This window comes from Crassostrea angulata, chromosome 7, assembly GCF_025612915.1.
Source record: "Crassostrea angulata isolate pt1a10 chromosome 7, ASM2561291v2, whole genome shotgun sequence".
NCBI classification, from domain to species: domain Eukaryota; kingdom Metazoa; phylum Mollusca; class Bivalvia; order Ostreida; family Ostreidae; genus Magallana; species Magallana angulata.
Genome location: NC_069117.1, coordinates 20,883,949 through 20,902,336, shown reverse-complemented (window position 1 = coordinate 20,902,336; position 18,388 = coordinate 20,883,949). Strand labels below are relative to the sequence as shown.

At 30.9% G+C, this 18,388-nt stretch overlaps 2 protein-coding genes across 4 annotated transcripts; one reads left to right on the top strand and one right to left on the bottom strand.

Annotated features, from left to right (window-relative positions):
* Positions 1-1,859: 1,859 nt before the first annotated feature.
* LOC128157462 (uncharacterized) lies at positions 1,860-12,087 on the top strand. Of its 2 annotated transcripts, XM_052820018.1 has the most exons (5): positions 1,868-1,924; positions 8,835-8,903; positions 9,756-10,069; positions 10,273-10,314; positions 10,690-12,087. In XM_052820018.1, the coding sequence occupies exons 2-5, from the start codon at positions 8,843-8,845 to the stop codon at positions 11,278-11,280; spliced, it is 1,008 nt and encodes a 335-aa protein (XP_052675978.1). In that variant the 5' UTR covers positions 1,868-1,924; positions 8,835-8,842; the 3' UTR covers positions 11,281-12,087. The 2 variants fall into 2 exon arrangements, with proteins under 2 accessions (XP_052675977.1, XP_052675978.1); XM_052820017.1 differs by having other exon boundaries at positions 1,860-1,924; positions 8,835-10,069.
* Positions 12,088-12,308: 221 nt separating this feature from the next.
* LOC128157463 (lysosomal thioesterase PPT2-A-like) lies at positions 12,309-16,562 on the bottom strand. 2 transcript variants are annotated; one of them, XM_052820020.1, is made up of 9 exons: positions 16,362-16,562; positions 15,039-15,192; positions 14,703-14,795; positions 14,213-14,270; positions 14,048-14,103; positions 13,866-13,949; positions 13,490-13,574; positions 13,304-13,358; positions 12,309-12,984 (listed from the first exon to the last, which is right to left on the bottom strand). In XM_052820020.1, exons 1-9 carry the CDS (start codon positions 16,491-16,493, stop codon positions 12,841-12,843), a joined length of 861 nt encoding a protein of 286 aa, XP_052675980.1. In that variant the 5' UTR covers positions 16,494-16,562; the 3' UTR covers positions 12,309-12,840. The 2 variants fall into 2 exon arrangements, with proteins under 2 accessions (XP_052675980.1, XP_052675981.1); XM_052820021.1 differs by having other exon boundaries at positions 12,309-12,975.
* Between the last annotated feature and the right edge of the window lie 1,826 nt (positions 16,563-18,388).

Below are 18,388 nucleotides of genomic sequence, written 5' to 3'. Positions count from 1 at the left end.
AAAAATCTCAATACTATTAATACCATAGCCCGACGTATGTACGCTCATATATACATGTATATTTTTATTTAGAACTTGGTAGTATTCGTTTTTCTATATAATCTATTTCGAAGTCTGTATAGCGGTATTGCTCTAGAATTAGGAAAGTTTAAGCTATACTATTTACATTTTCCGTGTCTTTGCCTGTGATATCATTACGTATCGATTTCGTACTATACAGTCCAATGATTTCAAATGACGTATAATTGGGACGCAAGTGGAGTTAGCTTATTTCTATTCACATATTTAATCGTGCAATTGCTGAAAACTATATAAATATAAGTAATAAGGATTCATTCTTTGAATATTATGAGGTGATAATTTCGGTCGGGGCGTGATTAAATCTATCAAAAATCCCTTCGGGCTTCATTGGATTTGATCACGCCCCGACCAAAATTATCACCTCATAATACTCAACAAATGATTCCTTCTTCCTTAAATTCAGTCAGATTCTAGCTATGATGCAAATGCATTGCTATATAATAGAACATGAAAACTAAAATCATTGTTTTTGTTTGTATATTTATATTTAAAGAAAGAACAATAAACACTGTGCCGGATAATTATGCCAGTGTCAAGGTGGCATTTTTGCACCCGCTTAAGCTGCATATATCGAAAAATTCAAATATGCCATATGATAAAGACCATTGCTTAAAGAATTAACAACCACCTTTTTTATCATTGTATCTCACCTGTCAGGTGAGATATTTACATTTCAAAAATAAATTCCTATAGGAAAATAATTTTTCGCCTAGGAAAAACAATATTCCTATAAATAATTTGAAATTTCCTATCGGAATACAAAAACTTCCTATAGGAATTTCAATTCCGATGGGATTTGATAAAATCCGATAGGAAAACTAAATATCCTATAGGAAAACTACATGTCTGAATCTAATTCCTACAGGAAATACCATTCTCCTATAGGAAATATAATTCCTATAGGACTTTTTAAAAATCCTATAGGATTGTCAATATTTCCTGTAGGAGAATCAATTCTCCTATGGGAATTATCATTTTCCGATGGGATATTAATATTTTAAGGTAAATATCCCACCTGTCAGGTGAAACACACTAAAAACAAAAGTGGTTATATACTCTCTAGACAATGGTCTATCATTTGGTATACATGGATTTTTCCAAAACTGCATCTTAAGCAGGTGCAAAAATGCCACCTTTGCACAGGCATAATTATCCGGCACACTAGCTCTATTTTTGTGATCCGGCAAATTTAACTATTTGCGCACGCATTGCGCCTTGCACTATTTTATTTACTATGCAATGACAACCTTATTTAAATCTATAATTAAACATAGATTACTATAAACGTTACTCTTATCATTTTACCCCGAAAATAAAACATTTAGGATTTTATTCATAAAGATTCAAATCACATTTTTTTTCACATATGCGTAAGAATATTAGTCAGAAGTATGATTCGTCTACTAAATGTAAAGTTCATTTATGCCTTTCCATTTCGGAAATCATAAAAACGGTGTTATATATTTTTTACTGCATGTAGCGTATATTATATTAACAGAGTTGACCAATGGTATTTCATGCCGATCATTCCTTTAAAAGGAATAATTGTTTTATGAATTATTATTAAAAGGATTTCACTGAGCATTACGACATCGAGATGTGTAAACTAGACTTGTAAGGATGAATGCCAAATATTTTTCTTTGGATTACGAAAATAGAACAATCGAGTTCCGAAAACGGGACTTGATTTGTTCCAGTGAACAAATACAATGTATTGACTTTTAAGCTGCCGATCAAATTAAACATTTGCGTCACAAATGTTTAAAGTTACTGCACAGTGCATATGCGCAGTTGATCTTGCCTTACTGTACAACGACATAGAGTCCTTATTTTTAATGTTAAAGTAAGTAGTTATCAATCAAGTTCTTTGACACTTCACTTTTTAAAACTAAAACCTTTTGAACGAGGGCATAAATTCATATTGTAATTTTGATTTTTGTTTTTATTGAAATGAAACTGATCATAATTAGGTTAAGGTTATGGCTCGGACAAGGGTTAGAAATCAACCGTTTTCAGAAATATGAAACAGCATATTCTGAAGTAGATTATCATTCCACTATGATATTTTTGAAATTCGAAATAGTGAAGTTTTAGCATACGAATATCATACATGTACATTTTTGTACTTTCGATTCTATTATTGTTCAGAAACTTTAAAATGTCTATTTTTATAACGTACTATTTGCATAAAGTGTTTAACATTGACCTCGTTCTTAATGCTTAATGAATGTATGAATAGTCTAACGAGTAGATCCTATGGAGCAAAATTCTTCCGATATTGAAAGCAAAGTGACAATATCCATTCAAAACTTCGACTTCAGACAAAAAACTACGTTTAATATTTTTTTTTACATATTAAGCATTGTTATAACTGTTAACGGTAAATACCGCACAGAACTCCTTGAGGTCAGAAATTGATCCTTTAAAGAGTCAATTATTGATTTAAAAACGTCCTTTGCATTATTATTTTGATGAACATGGTTGCTGTATTTGGAGGAAGTATACATATATGGTACATATATATGGTTATATTTACATTCCAAATATTTTTTGCATGTAAAGTGTGTGAAAATACACTGCAGTTACAAGACCGTAACACACACAGGGTACTCAAAGGTTAGAATGACTAGTTTTATTATGACGTCACAAACGTTGAACGCTGTAAAATGCAACGTCACAAACGAGAATCAAAGTTCACGCTTGTGGCTGTTACAGTGGCTCTTCCATTAATTTGAACTTACCCTTAGGATAAAACAGAAATTTTGACGTGTAAATCACATTTGCAGACAAGGCAAGAAGTTAAAAAAATGTAAATATAAGCATTAAATCAATATTGTTTGAAAGATATAGTCTCATAACTGCAGCGGTGTGTGCATACAAATTTTCATAACGCACTAGCGCGCGTTACTCAATTTGTATGCGCACACCGCTGCAGTAATGAGACTATATCTTTCAAAAAATAATGATTCAATGCTTAAATATTTACATTCCAAATATTTTTTGTATGTAAAGTGTGTGAAAAGACACTGCAGTTATAAGACCGTAACACACACAGAGTACTCAAAGGTTAGAATGACTAGTTTTATTAAGACGTCACAAACGTTGAACGCTGTAAAATGAAACGTCACAAGCGAGATTCAAAGTTCACGCTTTTGGCTGTTACAGTGGCTCTTCCATTAATTTGAACTTACCCTTAGGATAAAACGGAAATTTTGACGTGTAAATCACATTTGCAGACAAGGCAAGAAGTTAAACAAATGTAAATATAAGCATTAAATCATTATTTTTTTTAAAGATATAGTCTCATAACTGCAGCGGTGTTTGCATACAAATTTTTATAACGCGCTAGCGCGCGTTACACAATTTGTATGCACACACTGCTGCAGTTATGAGACTATATCTTTCAAAAAATAATGATTCAATGCTTAATTATCATTAATTCCAGTTAGTCATATTATTCACCTTTTCGGTCAAATAGAGGTAGGAATGGGGTCTAACTTTAAGAATACACGCAAAGCATTCTTTCAAAGCCGAATGCTAGTTGCTTTACTATGTGTGAATTTATTATAAAAGGGAGCAAATACGGCGAGAAATTATATATAGAGAGAGAGAGAGAGAGAGAGAGAGAGAGAGAGAGAGAGAGAGAGAGAGAGAGAGAGAGAGAGATAGATAGATAGATAAAAATTAGATAAGAAAACACGAAAAGCGTTCAATAAAGCTTAAGCGCTTTCATTTTAAAATCTTCAGAAGCTATATAATGAAGATTTTTAAAATGAAAGCGCTTAAGCTATATTGAACTTTTTTTGTGTTTTCTTATTTGATTTTTATCTATAACTCGCCGACCACTGTGGATTTTATTGTGTTTTAATATATATATACATTATGTATATAATATGTATATACCATTACATTTAGCATTACTCCAAGCCTGATATATATATATATATCAGGCTTGGGGTGATGCTAAATGTAATGGTAATGCATTGCAATGCATTACATGTTTTCAAAGTAATGCTAGTAATGTGTAATGCCACAAAATAAGCATTACAAGTAATGGTAATGTAATTCATAACTTTCCAAAATTTAGTGTAATGCTGGCATTACATGGCATTACTTTGCATTACTACGCTTATTTATACATATTCACTTTAAAAAATGTGATGAATAAATGAATAGCTGAAATTGAATTTGATTAACTTTATTATAAAGAAGAAAGAAATAATTCTTAAAATAAAAATGTTTTAGTTGTATTAAAAAAGATTTATAAAATTTCATTTTTAAATTATTCATATTACTAGATATAACAACACAGTTTCATAACATTTTTATAAGTGTTCTTTTTAAGAGTTTTAAATCATTTAAACAATTTACTCTAATTAGTTTGCACTTCAATAAAGATGTGTCAACAACACACTATGCCCCCAGGATAACTTAAGTATCGAAACAATCTATTGTTATAAGAAGTGATAAACACCCCAATCCCCTTCCCTATGCCATGTCCCAATAGAATAGGGGACAGACATGCACCTTTAAGGGCAAAATGAATGCACTGTCCATCCATGATGAAAATCAAAATCATTTCCAATATTACATGTATAACCCATTTGAAAATAATTTTACCATCTCTCTCTCTCCCTCTCTCTCTCTCTCTCTCTCTCTCTCTCTCTCTCTCTCTCTCTCTCTCTGTTGTAAATGTATATTAAGTACATTAGTTTGGACTGATAGAACATACAAGATTCATGTATTTTCTCTATTTTTTCACTTAATATATCCTATAAAGATTGTCAAACAAGTCCCGGCTTCCACTGCACCTGTAGAATGTTTATTCAGTATAGCTGGGAAGATTTTCAAACTGATAGGATGCAGTTAAAAGATAAAACCTTTGAAACTTTGATTATAAAGTGCAACAGTAATCTTTTGTCTTAAAGTGTCCTCAGCATAAAGAAATCTGATTAAAATATATTAAGAAATGTAACTGGGAAAAACCCTCTGTCTATAAATTAATACAATTAAGTGTCCAAAATTATAAAGATTTGTGTTATCTGGGGAAATATCTCTATTTAGCCTTTTAATAACCGCAACATTATTCCATAAATTGTTTTCTATTATGCACGAATTCTGTGTCTCTATATCATATCTGACATTGTATCATGCCAAATGTCTATAGATATCTTTTTACTTATGTAATAATGCCACAAGATTATTATATATTGAGCAAATAAAGAATGACTATTGTATATATAGTCATTGAATTTGAACCTGATACTGAACATGAACCTGTAGATATGTTAAAGAGTGTTTTATATTTGAAACATTTGCAAAAACCCTTTATTAGCTTTACTTTTTTAAAATAAAGTAATGGTAATGGTAATGCATTACTTTACTCATGTAATGGTAATGTAATGCATTACTTCAAGAAAATCAAGTAATGCTAATGGTAATTTAATGCCCAAATTCATGAAGTAATGGTAATGTAATGCATTACTTTACAATGTAATTCGCCCCAAGCCTGATATATATATATATATATATATATATATATATATATATATATATATATATATATATATATATATATATATATATATATATATATATATAAAGTGAAATTCCTTGTGCTTTATCTATATCTACATCATTCACTATGGGCAGGTATATGTCAATATGAGAGTTATTGCATTGTTTGTGCTTATTATATATGTGTGTATCTATGCAATGTGTATCGTTCCGATCCTCTCAAATTGTCGTTTAACTGTATTCCACCTGTATCTCAAGCGACTGTGTAGTGCTGTGCGGCCAGCGCGCTAGGTTCCGTTCGTCATCGAAAGAATGATTTTTGTCTTGCCTAGATGGCCGAGTGGGTAGCGCGGTGGCCGCTCACTGCTTGGAGAATGGGTTCCAGAGGTCGTGAGTGGCCGCTCACTGCTAGGAGAATGGGTTCCAGAAATAGAAAAGAACCCTTCTTTGAATACGAAAAGGAAGCTTAATCTTCACAGATTTATATGAAAGCAAGCAAGCAAATGTTAAAATTAAAAGTTAAAAGTTAATGTTAAAATAATTAAATAAAGTAAAAAAAAAAGTTTCATTGGTTTTTTTTTCTCAATCGAACAAGTAGCTGGGTAGTGCAAAGAAGATGGAAAATAATTCATTTCAATAATTTGTAAATAATGATCATTTCATTGGATTAAAAATAGATATATTTTTAAGGCATTGCAATATATCTAGGCCAAAAGAGAGTACTATTTATGTGATCATTGTGTCTCTTATGATCTCTTGTTTAATAAATTTTCAAAATTCTGACTATGTTCTGGTTCTGGAAGCAGTGTTGCAACCACTATTGAAATAAATTATTTGAATAGTGGTTAGGGATGTAATTCATTTGAAGAATCACTGTGCAACCACTATTGAAATAAAACCACTATTGAAATAAATTGTTTCAATACTGGTTAGGGATGTATTTCATTTGAAGAATCACTTTGCAACCACTATCGAAATATAACCACTGTTAAAATAATTATTTAAATAGTGTTTGGGAATGTATTTCATTTGAAGAATCAATTTACAGTCACTGTTGAAGTACAACTACTATTAAATTTATTTTTCAATCGTAGCTTAGAATGAATTTGTTTATAAATATTATTTTGAAAATTTATATTTTTTGCTGTACCTTTCTTTTTCTAAAGACATATCATGTTCTTTGAATATTATAAATTATTTGCACAAGAGTGAACATCTTGTAAATTGCCAGAACTTCTATTCGAACCCCCTGTATATTGAATAATTATTTATTGATAAATAGTATTATAAATATCACTATAGAGATAAATCATTTCAATAGTGGTTGGGGTGTACTTCATTACGACCACTATTGAAATATATTATTTCAATAGTGGTTAAGGGTGCGTTTCATTTCAATCACTTCTTAAATAAATTATTTCAATAGTGATGAGGGATACGTTTCATTTCAACCACTATTGAAATAAAGTATTTCAATAGTGGTTGATGAAACATTTCATTTTTATGTCTATTATTCCGTCTGTTACATGGGCATATTTCCCATACCACCTGTCATCTGAAACTGAGAGTGTTATACGCAGACGGAATAATAGGCATAAAAATGACATGCATCCCTACCACTATTGAAATATTTTATTCAATAATGGTTGTAATAAAATGCATCTTTAACCACTATTGAAAACATTTATTTCAACAGTGGTTGTAATAGATAGTCAGGTTGCTAAGTGATTCTATTAATTAAATGTATCCTCATCCACTATTTAAAGAATTTCTCTCAATACTGATATATATATATATATATATATATATATATATATATATATATATATATATATATATATATATATATATATATATATATGAAATTGAATTATTATTTGCAATTTGATACTTATAATGAAATATATCCACGACCTATTCGAAAATAAATTTATCATAATTTAATGTGATTTGTGAAATGAAATTTATTCCGAACACTGCACAGTTATTCTTATTATGGAATACAGTCATCTATAACCATCATTTCGATATTTCAATAAAGATAATTATAATGAAATATGTTATAGAATATTTTAGACGGTATTTGTATTTTAACAGTGGTTGCAAATTATATCTCGTCATAAACTTCATATCCAACCACTACTGAAGTAATTTATTTCAATAGTGGTCGTAATAAAATTCATCACCGACCACTATTGAAATGATATATTTAAATAGTGGTCGTAATGGAGAACACCCCAACCACTACTGAAATAATTTGTCTTAATTAGTACTGAATAACATGTATCTGTAAATGATTTTTTAATGTACAGAGGGCTTGAATGGAAGTTCTGGCAATTTCCAAAGTATTCATTTTTGTACAAATAATTTTTAATTTCCATAGAACATGATCTTTAGAATGAAATAGGTAAATGAAAGAATATGAAAATAATTGTTAAAGTTTATCTGCGAGAATTTGTTATTTCTGCAAACAGTGAAAATCCTAAGATAAGTACGTTAAATTCATAGTCTCAATTATTATTATTGCAAAATATAAGTCTTTAATACCTTTATTGTGAATTTGAAATTGTTCATTAGATAAAAACAATTTTATATGCATGTTAATCTGCGAGAATTTGCTAATTATTTCTGCACACCCGTGAAAATCGTAACATTATACCATATTTTTTTAGTCTCGGTTATTTATACCAAATTCATATACATGTAGTTTGCAAAAATGATGTACAACTTCTTTCTTTCCAAACGTGTTACAATAGTGATTACAAAGTAATATTTATAAAAAGTTCATTCTCGTCTACGATTGAAAAAATAAATTAAACATTATTCTTCAAAATTGAAAATGAAAAGTAAAGTTATAATGAAATGCATCCCCAACTATTATTGAGATAATTTCTTCGATAGTAGTTGTATTTCAATAGTGGTTGCAAAGTGATTCTTGTAATGAAATACATCCCAAACTAATATATTTAAATAATTTATTTCAATAGAGGTTTTATTTCAAAAGTGGTTGCAAAGTCATTCTTCTAATAAAATACATTCTCAACCACTATCGAAATAATTTATTTCAATAATGGTTTTATTTCAATAGTGGTTGCAACAAAGCAGTTTCATATGTAGTTTAAAGTTCATCATAAAATAATAATAATAATAATAATTATTATTATTATTATTATTATTATTATTATTATTATTATTATTATTATTATTATTATTATTTCTTTTTTTATGTTTTACAGCGAGAGTTATGTCGTGTTCATCCTGTGTTCAAAGACAGCCGGTTGTTGACCTTCGACAACTTCACAGAGGTGATCACATAGAGTTTGGAAGGATAAACTTCATCAAGCCTTTCTTGAGAAAACTCGTTTCAGGCACGGAACACATGCATTTTGGATACCTCTATTTTCATCATGCAATTGTGACAGAAGTTAATCATGTTGGACAGTATATAAAACTTGTGGAATTTGGCTCAAATGGAAAGTCATTGTCGTCATATCTAAAATCCCAACAAAAGGCGATTGTCCGTGAAAGTCAAATGAACTTTCACGACCTCTATGATGACTTGGATATATTTCTTGTAATTCATAAGAATAAAGGTCAACATCCTCCAAATCCGCATGAAATTGTGAAAAATGCATTGGGTCTACTACAAAAAGCACGAAGTGAAAAATACAATCTCTTTTTGAACAACTGTGAACATCTGGCTAATTTGTGTGTAACCGAGCAAAGGGTATCAATGCAAATCAGAGAAGCCACAGATGGATTGATAAATAGGATCTTTGTCAATACACCAACCTGGTTCAAAACGTTACTTAAAACTCTATGGAAAATGCTTTTTACATTGATAAGCAAGGTTCAAGAGGTTTTGAAAAATTATCCCAAGTTGCATGAAGCGTTTGTTTTTATGTCACGTTACCTCGGAAAGTGGCTCGGATGTACCTTTGCGATAGCGATAATTTTTACAGCCCTTAAGATTTTCATCTTTTACTACACATGGAAAGATCATGCATTTTGTTCAGATTGTTTCAAAGTATGGGTGATCAATTTATCATGGCAATTACTGTCAATGCTTTTGTCTGCAAAATGTATGTTTTTGGTGGGTATTGGAATTTGTTTTTCTGGGTTTTTGCCATACGAATTACTTTTTAGGAATCGTGCAGATTATTCTCAGCTCCACTCTTTGAGAACAATAAGACCTGGTGACGTGATCACGTTTAACCTTTACATGCCTTTCAGTTTCCACGATGCTCTCGTAGTTGATTGGGAACTACTTTTGACAGCGGGCAGTATGAGAAAATTAACACGGCCTTTCTCAACTCTGAGTGAAGAAGAGGTTTTTGGACTGTTGACAACACTGTTAGACGAGTTTTTGAGAATCGAAAGAAAAAAATCAATTGAAAATCTAGATATCTACGTGAAAGATACGAGTGAACAAGGGGGTAACTCAGTATTAGAATCGATCCCATATAAGAAGGTAAACACTTATATGTATAATTATTGTAACTTAGATAAAGGTTTGGTACTATAAAGCAACCTTTTTAAGGAGACACGTTGACGATTAATCGCATTTTAGTAGCAGACATGCTGTGCTATATATTAAGTATGCTTCAAATGACATTGAGTTCTAATTGCATTTGCATTGTATTAATATTTTCATAATTTTGTATGACTTTTCAGATGAATGAATTTTTGAATACGCCTCGACGCTGTTTTAAAAAGGTACGTTTGAGAGTATACAAACAAGTATGTTTTGTCTGAAGGATTATTTAAGAAAAAAAACAACGTTATTTAGTGAACTTGGCGTTATAAATTGCAATTGCTCTGCTGGCATATTCCATGATGCGCGCTAGCGCATCATGGAAAATATGTCAGCAGAGCAGCTGCTATTCATAACGCCATGTTCACTAAATAATCGTTGTTTATTACTTATGTTTGCACTTTATCCTGTGTTAGCCGAGATCTAGACCTTGAAATAATTTAGCTATTGCATTTATAATAAATGCTCAGACCGCAATGTATAACAATGTAGAACAATGGATATGCAAATATACCGGTAATAATATGAAATACCGTATTTAAGAGATTTTCATTTAGGAATATGGCAGATGGAAACAGCTTCCCTACAGCAGGAACGATTGTAATGCACCAATTGTGATTGCTTTGACCGATGGAAAGCATATCAAACTGTATCATGACCTTCTTCAAACCTATCATGTAGAAATTGTTCACTATGATTTAGAAAGAGGATTAAAATTCCCTGATGTTTTGTTTCCGTCTGCTAGAGTGGTCAAATTTGAGACAACGACTCTTTCCATTGGAACCAAACACGATGTTTATAAAAAGAACCTTGTAGTGTCTGAAGCGTACAGAAATGTACCTGAAGTAACCATACAAAATGCTCTTGATATGATCGGCGAACACAAATGGTCTTTGTTTGGGAAGTGGTCATCTGATTTTGCAACTGAATGTGTTATTGTGGACCTCGATAGATACTACAACCGTGGCTACAGGTTTGCCAGGCTTGTCCAGTCACAGTGTTTTGACTTGCTTTACGGTGAGACATTACGTAGATGTCAAGACTTTGGGCTAGAACGCATTTGCTTTCAAGAATCTGGATCTGGACTAGAACGCATAAGCTATCTCATGAACTTTCTTATGAAATTTCCTCGAAAGAGAAAAGCATGAGTTGGTGCCTCCTTCTCATCTTTAGGATTATTTTTAAAAAAAACATGATTGAACTTTTTAAATTTTACCTGCATTAAAATCATATCTCCTGTCTACATTTTCGTGATTTTAAAAACAAATATTTAATCTGTTATTTTGCATTGCCAAAATCATTCATTAACATGTGTGTTTCTGTGAAAGTATTTTACTTTCATATATTACACCTAAATTACATTATGTAACTGAATGTATAAATATGTTTTATGAGACATCAACATTTTAAAAAACAAAATCTCGAAAAATGTTAATCCATCAGTTTAACATATGACCACAAAAATTTTCACCTTCATCTCATAATATCTGATACAAAAAAATCATTAATCCTTACTGTTATACATCACTCTCATTATTTTCATATTTAAACGTATCTTATATTTAGAATTTAACCACAGGTTAAATTTTCAAAATAATAAACATTTAGACACAAGTTACATATTAAAATACATGTATCTGAAACGATAATGTAAAGACATTGTACAACAACAAACAATACAGAAACCTACAACAATATTTTTAAAATTAACCAAATAACCTCTGTCACCTTGTTTCGAACCCATGTCATACAGATTACTGTTTCAAAATATGAATGCTATCAATAAATTGATGAAATTAGAAAGCTTCATTTGAGAAGAAAATGGATCATTTAATCATTTCTATAGAAGTAAGATGCGTAAAAAGAATAATGTTCTATCACTTATATTTGGTGTTGTAAAAGTTTATGTGATGTTTTTTGTTAAATTTATTTCACAATAAAATGTATTGATTTTTTGAAGTGTTGGGCGATCTTTTTATCTCGCCCCTCCATAATGAAATATTGAAAACTGCGTTACCGTAGTTCAACCACCAGAAAAACAGAGGACTTAAACATTGTGCTAACATTATCAGCACATTAAAATTGAAATGAAAATTGATCAAACGTAAGAAAACTCTTGTACACCCTTTATCTCAGACAATCAAGCAGAGCAAGAAGAAAAGCCAAAATGACACACTCACACTAAAAGAAATTTAATGCTTAATATTTCTGTACAAGTCTGAGTATATAGCACCTGATGATATCCAAAAACAATTTTGAAAAAAAAAACCATAGTGAATAAGTTTTTAATTAACTTCTTCTATACATTGCACATGTAGTTTTGGAAAACACACTTCAGGACTCTTTGCCTTTCCATACTTGAACTTTTGAGATTGTTCCGAGAGCAGACGCGATCCATTGCTAGCTTCAAGTGCTCTCGAATCTTTCTTCCTCGAAGACTGTTCGGAGACATGCCAAATGTTGCAACGTCCATTCATCTCACCACCAGTATTTAAAGGAACTTAATCAATTGTACAGTCATGTCTCAATATTCACCATCTCTATCAACCTTTTTATAGCTATTCATGAACTTCTCTATTCAGTAGAAGTTTAGTAATCATACAAAAAAGAGTTTTATTTGCACAGTAGCAAGAAGGATGACTCAATTTCTATTTCAATGAACGTCGATATGAAGAAAACAGACACAAATTATTCACGTAATTTGCCTTTTACGTCAGATAGGGGAGTATTGCAGAGTTGAAAACTGTTCGGTTGGCATACCATTTTTTGTGCACAACTCCTGGGAAGGTATGAATATGGACCCTTTTCATATTATAGAGCGTTTGCAGTCCAAAACTGTCATCCTGAAAGAACTGGATACACCAATTAAAAAGATATCATAAACGCACAAAGGTTATGGTTTACATTATTAACTGCATATGGGAAAATTCAAAAGGAAATGTTCAGAAACATTTTGTTGTAAAAACCAAAGTATAACCGATCAGAACAGGTTTTCATATAATATAAACTCTAATAGGACTCTCTAAATCCCAAGAACGTTGGTTTAATTTAATGGTTATTTTTTTTACTGAAGATTGAGTTGTCAAGTGAATGTTATGAACTTGTGTTAAGTTGAGTACATTTAAGATTTCCATTAAGAAATTGGGATAAATTTTCTACAATTTATCTTACCTTTTGTTTCTTCATTTCTACGACATTTTCATTTTCGTCGTAAAAACTAAAATGACTGCAAAGTCAATTGTATTCATACAAGTATACGTAAAGAATTGAATAGTTAGCGATTTCAATAAAAATTGTACCATGTAAAGTACAAAATCTTGTCAAATTGGTCATATATCATATTAAATCCGTCGTTACCTGGATTGCCAAGGCGTCACAACATCATCATCCGGGCCTCCAATCAGAACTAATCGATGGAGTTTTAAAAAATTCCTCTTGTACTCTAAGAATAAAATTCGGTTCAAACCAATAAACTGTTGGGTTTTCCTTCCAAAACATGTTTGATTGAAACAGAATTACACCAAAACAGGTTTGTTTAAACGACAGAAAAAGTACATGACTGTACACTGCTCAATAAATTAAAGGATTATATGTTTAATACCATTGAATTTATAACTAAACGACGCTTGCTATAGATTAATATAGAATGTTTAATACTCCATAAAATATATAAAACCGCTCAATTTCTAATTACATGTATATTTTTACGCAAACAAAATATGTGTCAACACACCACTCATATTTGGCGAAGGCGTGGATCCGTCAAGATGTGAGAGGAACACAGAATAGTTTCGATACAGAGTTTGGTGATGCGGATCTAGTAGCGGTAAAATAAAACATATAAATTACAGTAAATATGTATTCATTTAAGTTATTGAAATAGCAACACTCTATGCATCTTTTGAATCTACTCACCATTCCAATAATTTGCAACGGACAGATGATTTTGGACAAAATGTGTATAAAAAAACCTGTTTGCGAAACGAAATGTTAATTTCACAAGAAATAAATTTAATTAACAGGTGGTTTTTATTCATTTGAACACATCAATTATGAAAACAGCCTCATAATAGCACTCACTTATAGATGTTAGTTTTTATACAGTTCGCTGGCATGTATCTATCCCATTTTCTTGGAACTACAAATAATATTGAACAGTTGATGTAACACGTTAATGTCGTCATGAAATGTTACCATGAATAGAAAGGAAGATAATTTTTACTAAAACAGGACATGTTACATGCACTCAATATTCATTATCTTTAATTATATAAATTGATTAGTGATTGGGGTAAAATTGTATCATAAACCTACCATACATAATTATATGTTTCCATTAATGGATGGACAAACTATCATTTGGTATACATATGTATTGCAAGCAGAAAGCAGACAATTGCGCACGTTCGGAAGTTCTTTAAATTATGCATGCTGAGCAACTACATGTGTATATGAATGTGATCACTGACTGTTTATGCCAGTAATGTTTGTCTAAATATTTTAAATGTAAGATTACCTTAAATTAAGTGTATGGTTGACGGAAGCCACGGCGACTTTTACGTGTACTTACTTCCGTACTGTCCTGCCTGGGGAGAAGACAAGGAAATAAAGTTGTGTACGTTGTGATTCATTGAGGAAACGATTCCACGACACAGCAAGCCTCCTAAAGAAAGTAATAAATAACATAATTTTAATTTTAATTTTTTTTATTAGAAAGTAAATGTATTTAACGTTTGTGTAATGTTCTTACGACATATTTCAATCCGAAAATGAAAGTATACATACATGTAACGAGTAGTCATATGCATACTTTTATTAATAAAAATCAAATATGTCAGTCTTTTCTGTTTGATTCAAAATTTTATCGAGTTAAATGAGTCAACCAAACATAGAGCATAGCAAGTACCTTGCGAATAGCAAACAAAGTGGACCCCTTCTGGGTGTCCCCTCATGATTTCCCGTACTTGTTCATTGATTTTTCCTATCTGGTACCACATTGGACGTAGGCTGCACAGCTTCTCAAACATTCGAATAGCATAGATTATAGTGCCATTATGTTCCTGTAATAAAAAAAAGTCACTTTAATATACAGTCTCAATTTTTCCAATAAAAATATCGATGAAAGACAGTAAACAAAATTTTCAGGAAACATGCATATATCGATCCTTGTTCTGAATAGATTTACAACAAATTGGATGAAATGAAAAGGGATTCAATTTAAGGAAATCATTTTGATTTTAATCATCGGTTTTCCTGTCCAATTGACAGCTGTCCACAATAAGGAAAGTGTTTGAGTTATATATACAATGTGTTATATTTAACATATATATTCTTTAAGCCACGGTGACACTATACATGTTTATGTTTATATAAAGTTTATATAATAATATTCAATTTTTCATATCATTATTCTTTTTGTTTGAAACAAAATCTGTAACTCTGTTCGCGTGTATCACCAAATACATGCAGTTTTATACGTGGGCGAATCTAGATTTTTTATTTTTCAGATTGGAAACTTTCTTGTTCTTTAATGTTGATCAGATTATCACAAATAATTTCAACATGTTTGAATATGATACTATTTTTTTTTCATATATCTATTCTCATCCATTACTATAAAAGGGGCATGGTCACGATTTTGGTCAAAAATTATTTTTATGATTTTAATGTTTACCATGCTTCAGTAAGGCATTTCTTATAGTCAATCAAAATTTAAGTGTCATTCGTTGAGTTATTAGCTAGTTACAGAGCTTAAAATTCTTTGCTATGTACACAAAGCGTTTGTTTACATTTTGAATGTTGATGTGAAAATTCCAGTTTTAGACCAAAAATGAATGTGTTAAACGTTAGGAACTGTTTATCTATGATAAAAGTAAATAAAAAGATAGATAAATCAGCTTAAAAATATTTTTAACTGGTTTATATTGATATGTAAACAATTACAGGGCACGAGCATTGTTTACATTACAAAGAATTGTGAGCTCAGTATCTTTCTCATAACTCCATGAATGACTCTCAGATATAAAGCATTGTAAATATTAATATCAGAAAATTAGAATTTGGCCAACATCGTGACCATACTCCTTTTAGGGATAACGGACGTTAGTTGTATTCTTATTAATCAGTCATTTCGTAATACAATTAATCAAAATTGTTCGTTTTTACCAAAACCTCTAAAATAACAAGCGATGCATCGAATTGTCAAACGATATAGGGCCTAGATACTTACACTTTTAATCCAGTTTTCGAAAGTTTTTCCGAATTCACTGGGAGCAGATCCAAACATCCCATGGACCAAGACTACCGGCCTGTAACAGGAAACGCAGATAAAGGATACAGCTAAAAGAAATGGTGCAAGCATTTTCCCCTGCCTCAAATGTTTACCCTACGAAACTCCCTGTGTTCTCAAAACTTGATCATGATGAATGATTGTTTATCTTCCTTATTTAAATTTCCCTTATCCCTTATCCGGAAATGATCTTGTGAATAAATTTGTATTTATTATAAATTCGTTTAATTAAAAGATGAATTTGAATTCCCACTTAAAATTGGTACTTATTAACAGGAAAATACCTATAAGTACAGCAAAAAATTCAAAGGTTTACCAGTCGCTCATGAATACGTATATATGTATATCACAATCACCTCTTTATCAATTTTTACTTAACAATGCTATATCAATTTCGTGTCGTTTGTTTTAAAAAAAAAAATAGATACCTATCAGCTTAAATTGTTCATGTAGTTTACAACTGAAATCGTCCACAGGTGCTTGAGGACAGAACCGATCCCCCTTTATATATTACAAAATATAGAAGCATGTGACGGAGATATTGTAGATATTGTCTATCCGTTGCCTAGTTGGCACAAATACATTTATACAATAGTACATGGTGCCATAATGTTCATGTAAGCCATAGAACCTTTGAAATTCACTTCACATCGATTTGCACACTTAAATTCATCTTCTATGTATTTGAATTCTTTAATAATTCTATATATCGAATGATATAATAATCATGTATTTGTTGAAAATTATCTTTTAAAAATTTCCATGGGTTGCTTATATTTTCAAAGATTAAAATTTTGGAGAACTAGTAAAGCACAAAGAAAATCAGTAAAATATATTTCATAAACAAGCATGCAGTCATAGTTATAGGTCATAGTTATACCACATTATTCTCAGAGCCTATTGTACCCAGTCGATCAGACTTTTAAAGGTTGTTTCCGAAAACATTTTGCATGATTATGACTATCACCGTGCAAAATTCACTGGTCAATAATAACTTTTATTATGGACTTTACATTTAAAATTCAACATCTGTTTTATGATATTTTCTCACAGTACCTATTCAGTCAGTGATTGACACTTTTCGAACTCTATGTGTGATTTCAAAGAGACAGTGTTATTTAAGCATTGAATCATTTTTTTTTAAGATATAGTTTCATAACTGCTGCGGTGTGTGCATACAAATTGAGTAACGCGCGCTAGCGCGTTATGAAAGTTTGTATGCACACACCGCTGCAGTTATGAAACTATATCTTTCAAAAAATAATGATTTAATGCTTATAATTACATTTTTTAACTTCTTGTCCTGTATGCATATGTGATATATTTACATTCTACTGTGTTTTTCCATTAAATTCTGTGATCTTCAAATGCCTCTAAATGCAACCAGTAGTCAAAGGTCAAATTGACGAGTTTTTGTTATAACGTCACAAACGTTAAACGCTGTAAACTGCAACGTCACAAGCGAAAATCAAAGTTCACGCTTGTGGCTGTTACTGTGGCTCTTCCATTAATATTAACTTACCCTTAGGATAAGATAGGAATTTTAAGGTATGAATCGCATTTGCAGACAAGGCGAGAAGTTAAAAAATGTAAATATAAGCATTAAATCATGATTTTTTGACGTATTCACTCTCATAACTGCAGCGGTGTGTGCATACAAATTTTCATAACAAGCTAACGCGCGTTACTCAATTTGTATGCACACACTGCTGCAGTTATGAGAGTGTATACTTCAAAAAATCATGATTCAATGCTATAATAACTGCAGTATCTTTTCACAGACTTTACATGCAAAAAATATTTGGAATGTAAATATATTTCAAAAAAAATGTGCAATTATCTGGGTTTTTATGTTTAGGACATCAAAGGCTCATTGAATTTATTTAATTATTTTATATCTGTGAACCTTACACTCAGCTTCCTAATGTCATCAGCTGTTAATTTATACTCATTGTTTAGATTCTTAT

What these genes read in the sequence shown, in the direction of transcription:
- LOC128157462 (XM_052820017.1), top strand. Translation starts at nt 8,843, where the DNA reads ATGTCGTGTTCATCCTGTGTTCAAAGACAGCCGGTTGTTGACCTTCGA. An exon ending in AATCGATCCCATATAAGAAG is followed by an intron (nt 10,070 to 10,272) that starts GTAAACACTTAT and finishes ATGACTTTTCAG; the next exon opens with ATGAATGAATTTTTGAATAC. An exon ending in CTCGACGCTGTTTTAAAAAG is followed by an intron (nt 10,315 to 10,689) that starts GTACGTTTGAGA and finishes ATTTTCATTTAG; the next exon opens with GAATATGGCAGATGGAAACA.
- LOC128157463 (XM_052820020.1), bottom strand. Translation starts at nt 16,493, where the DNA reads ATGCTTGCACCATTTCTTTTAGCTGTATCCTTTATCTGCGTTTCCTGT. An exon ending in CTTTGTTTGCTATTCGCAAG is followed by an intron (nt 14,796 to 15,038) that starts GTACTTGCTATG and finishes TACTTTCTTTAG; the next exon opens with GAGGCTTGCTGTGTCGTGGA. An exon ending in ATAAAAACTAACATCTATAA is followed by an intron (nt 14,104 to 14,212) that starts GTGAGTGCTATT and finishes TTTCGCAAACAG; the next exon opens with GTTTTTTTATACACATTTTG.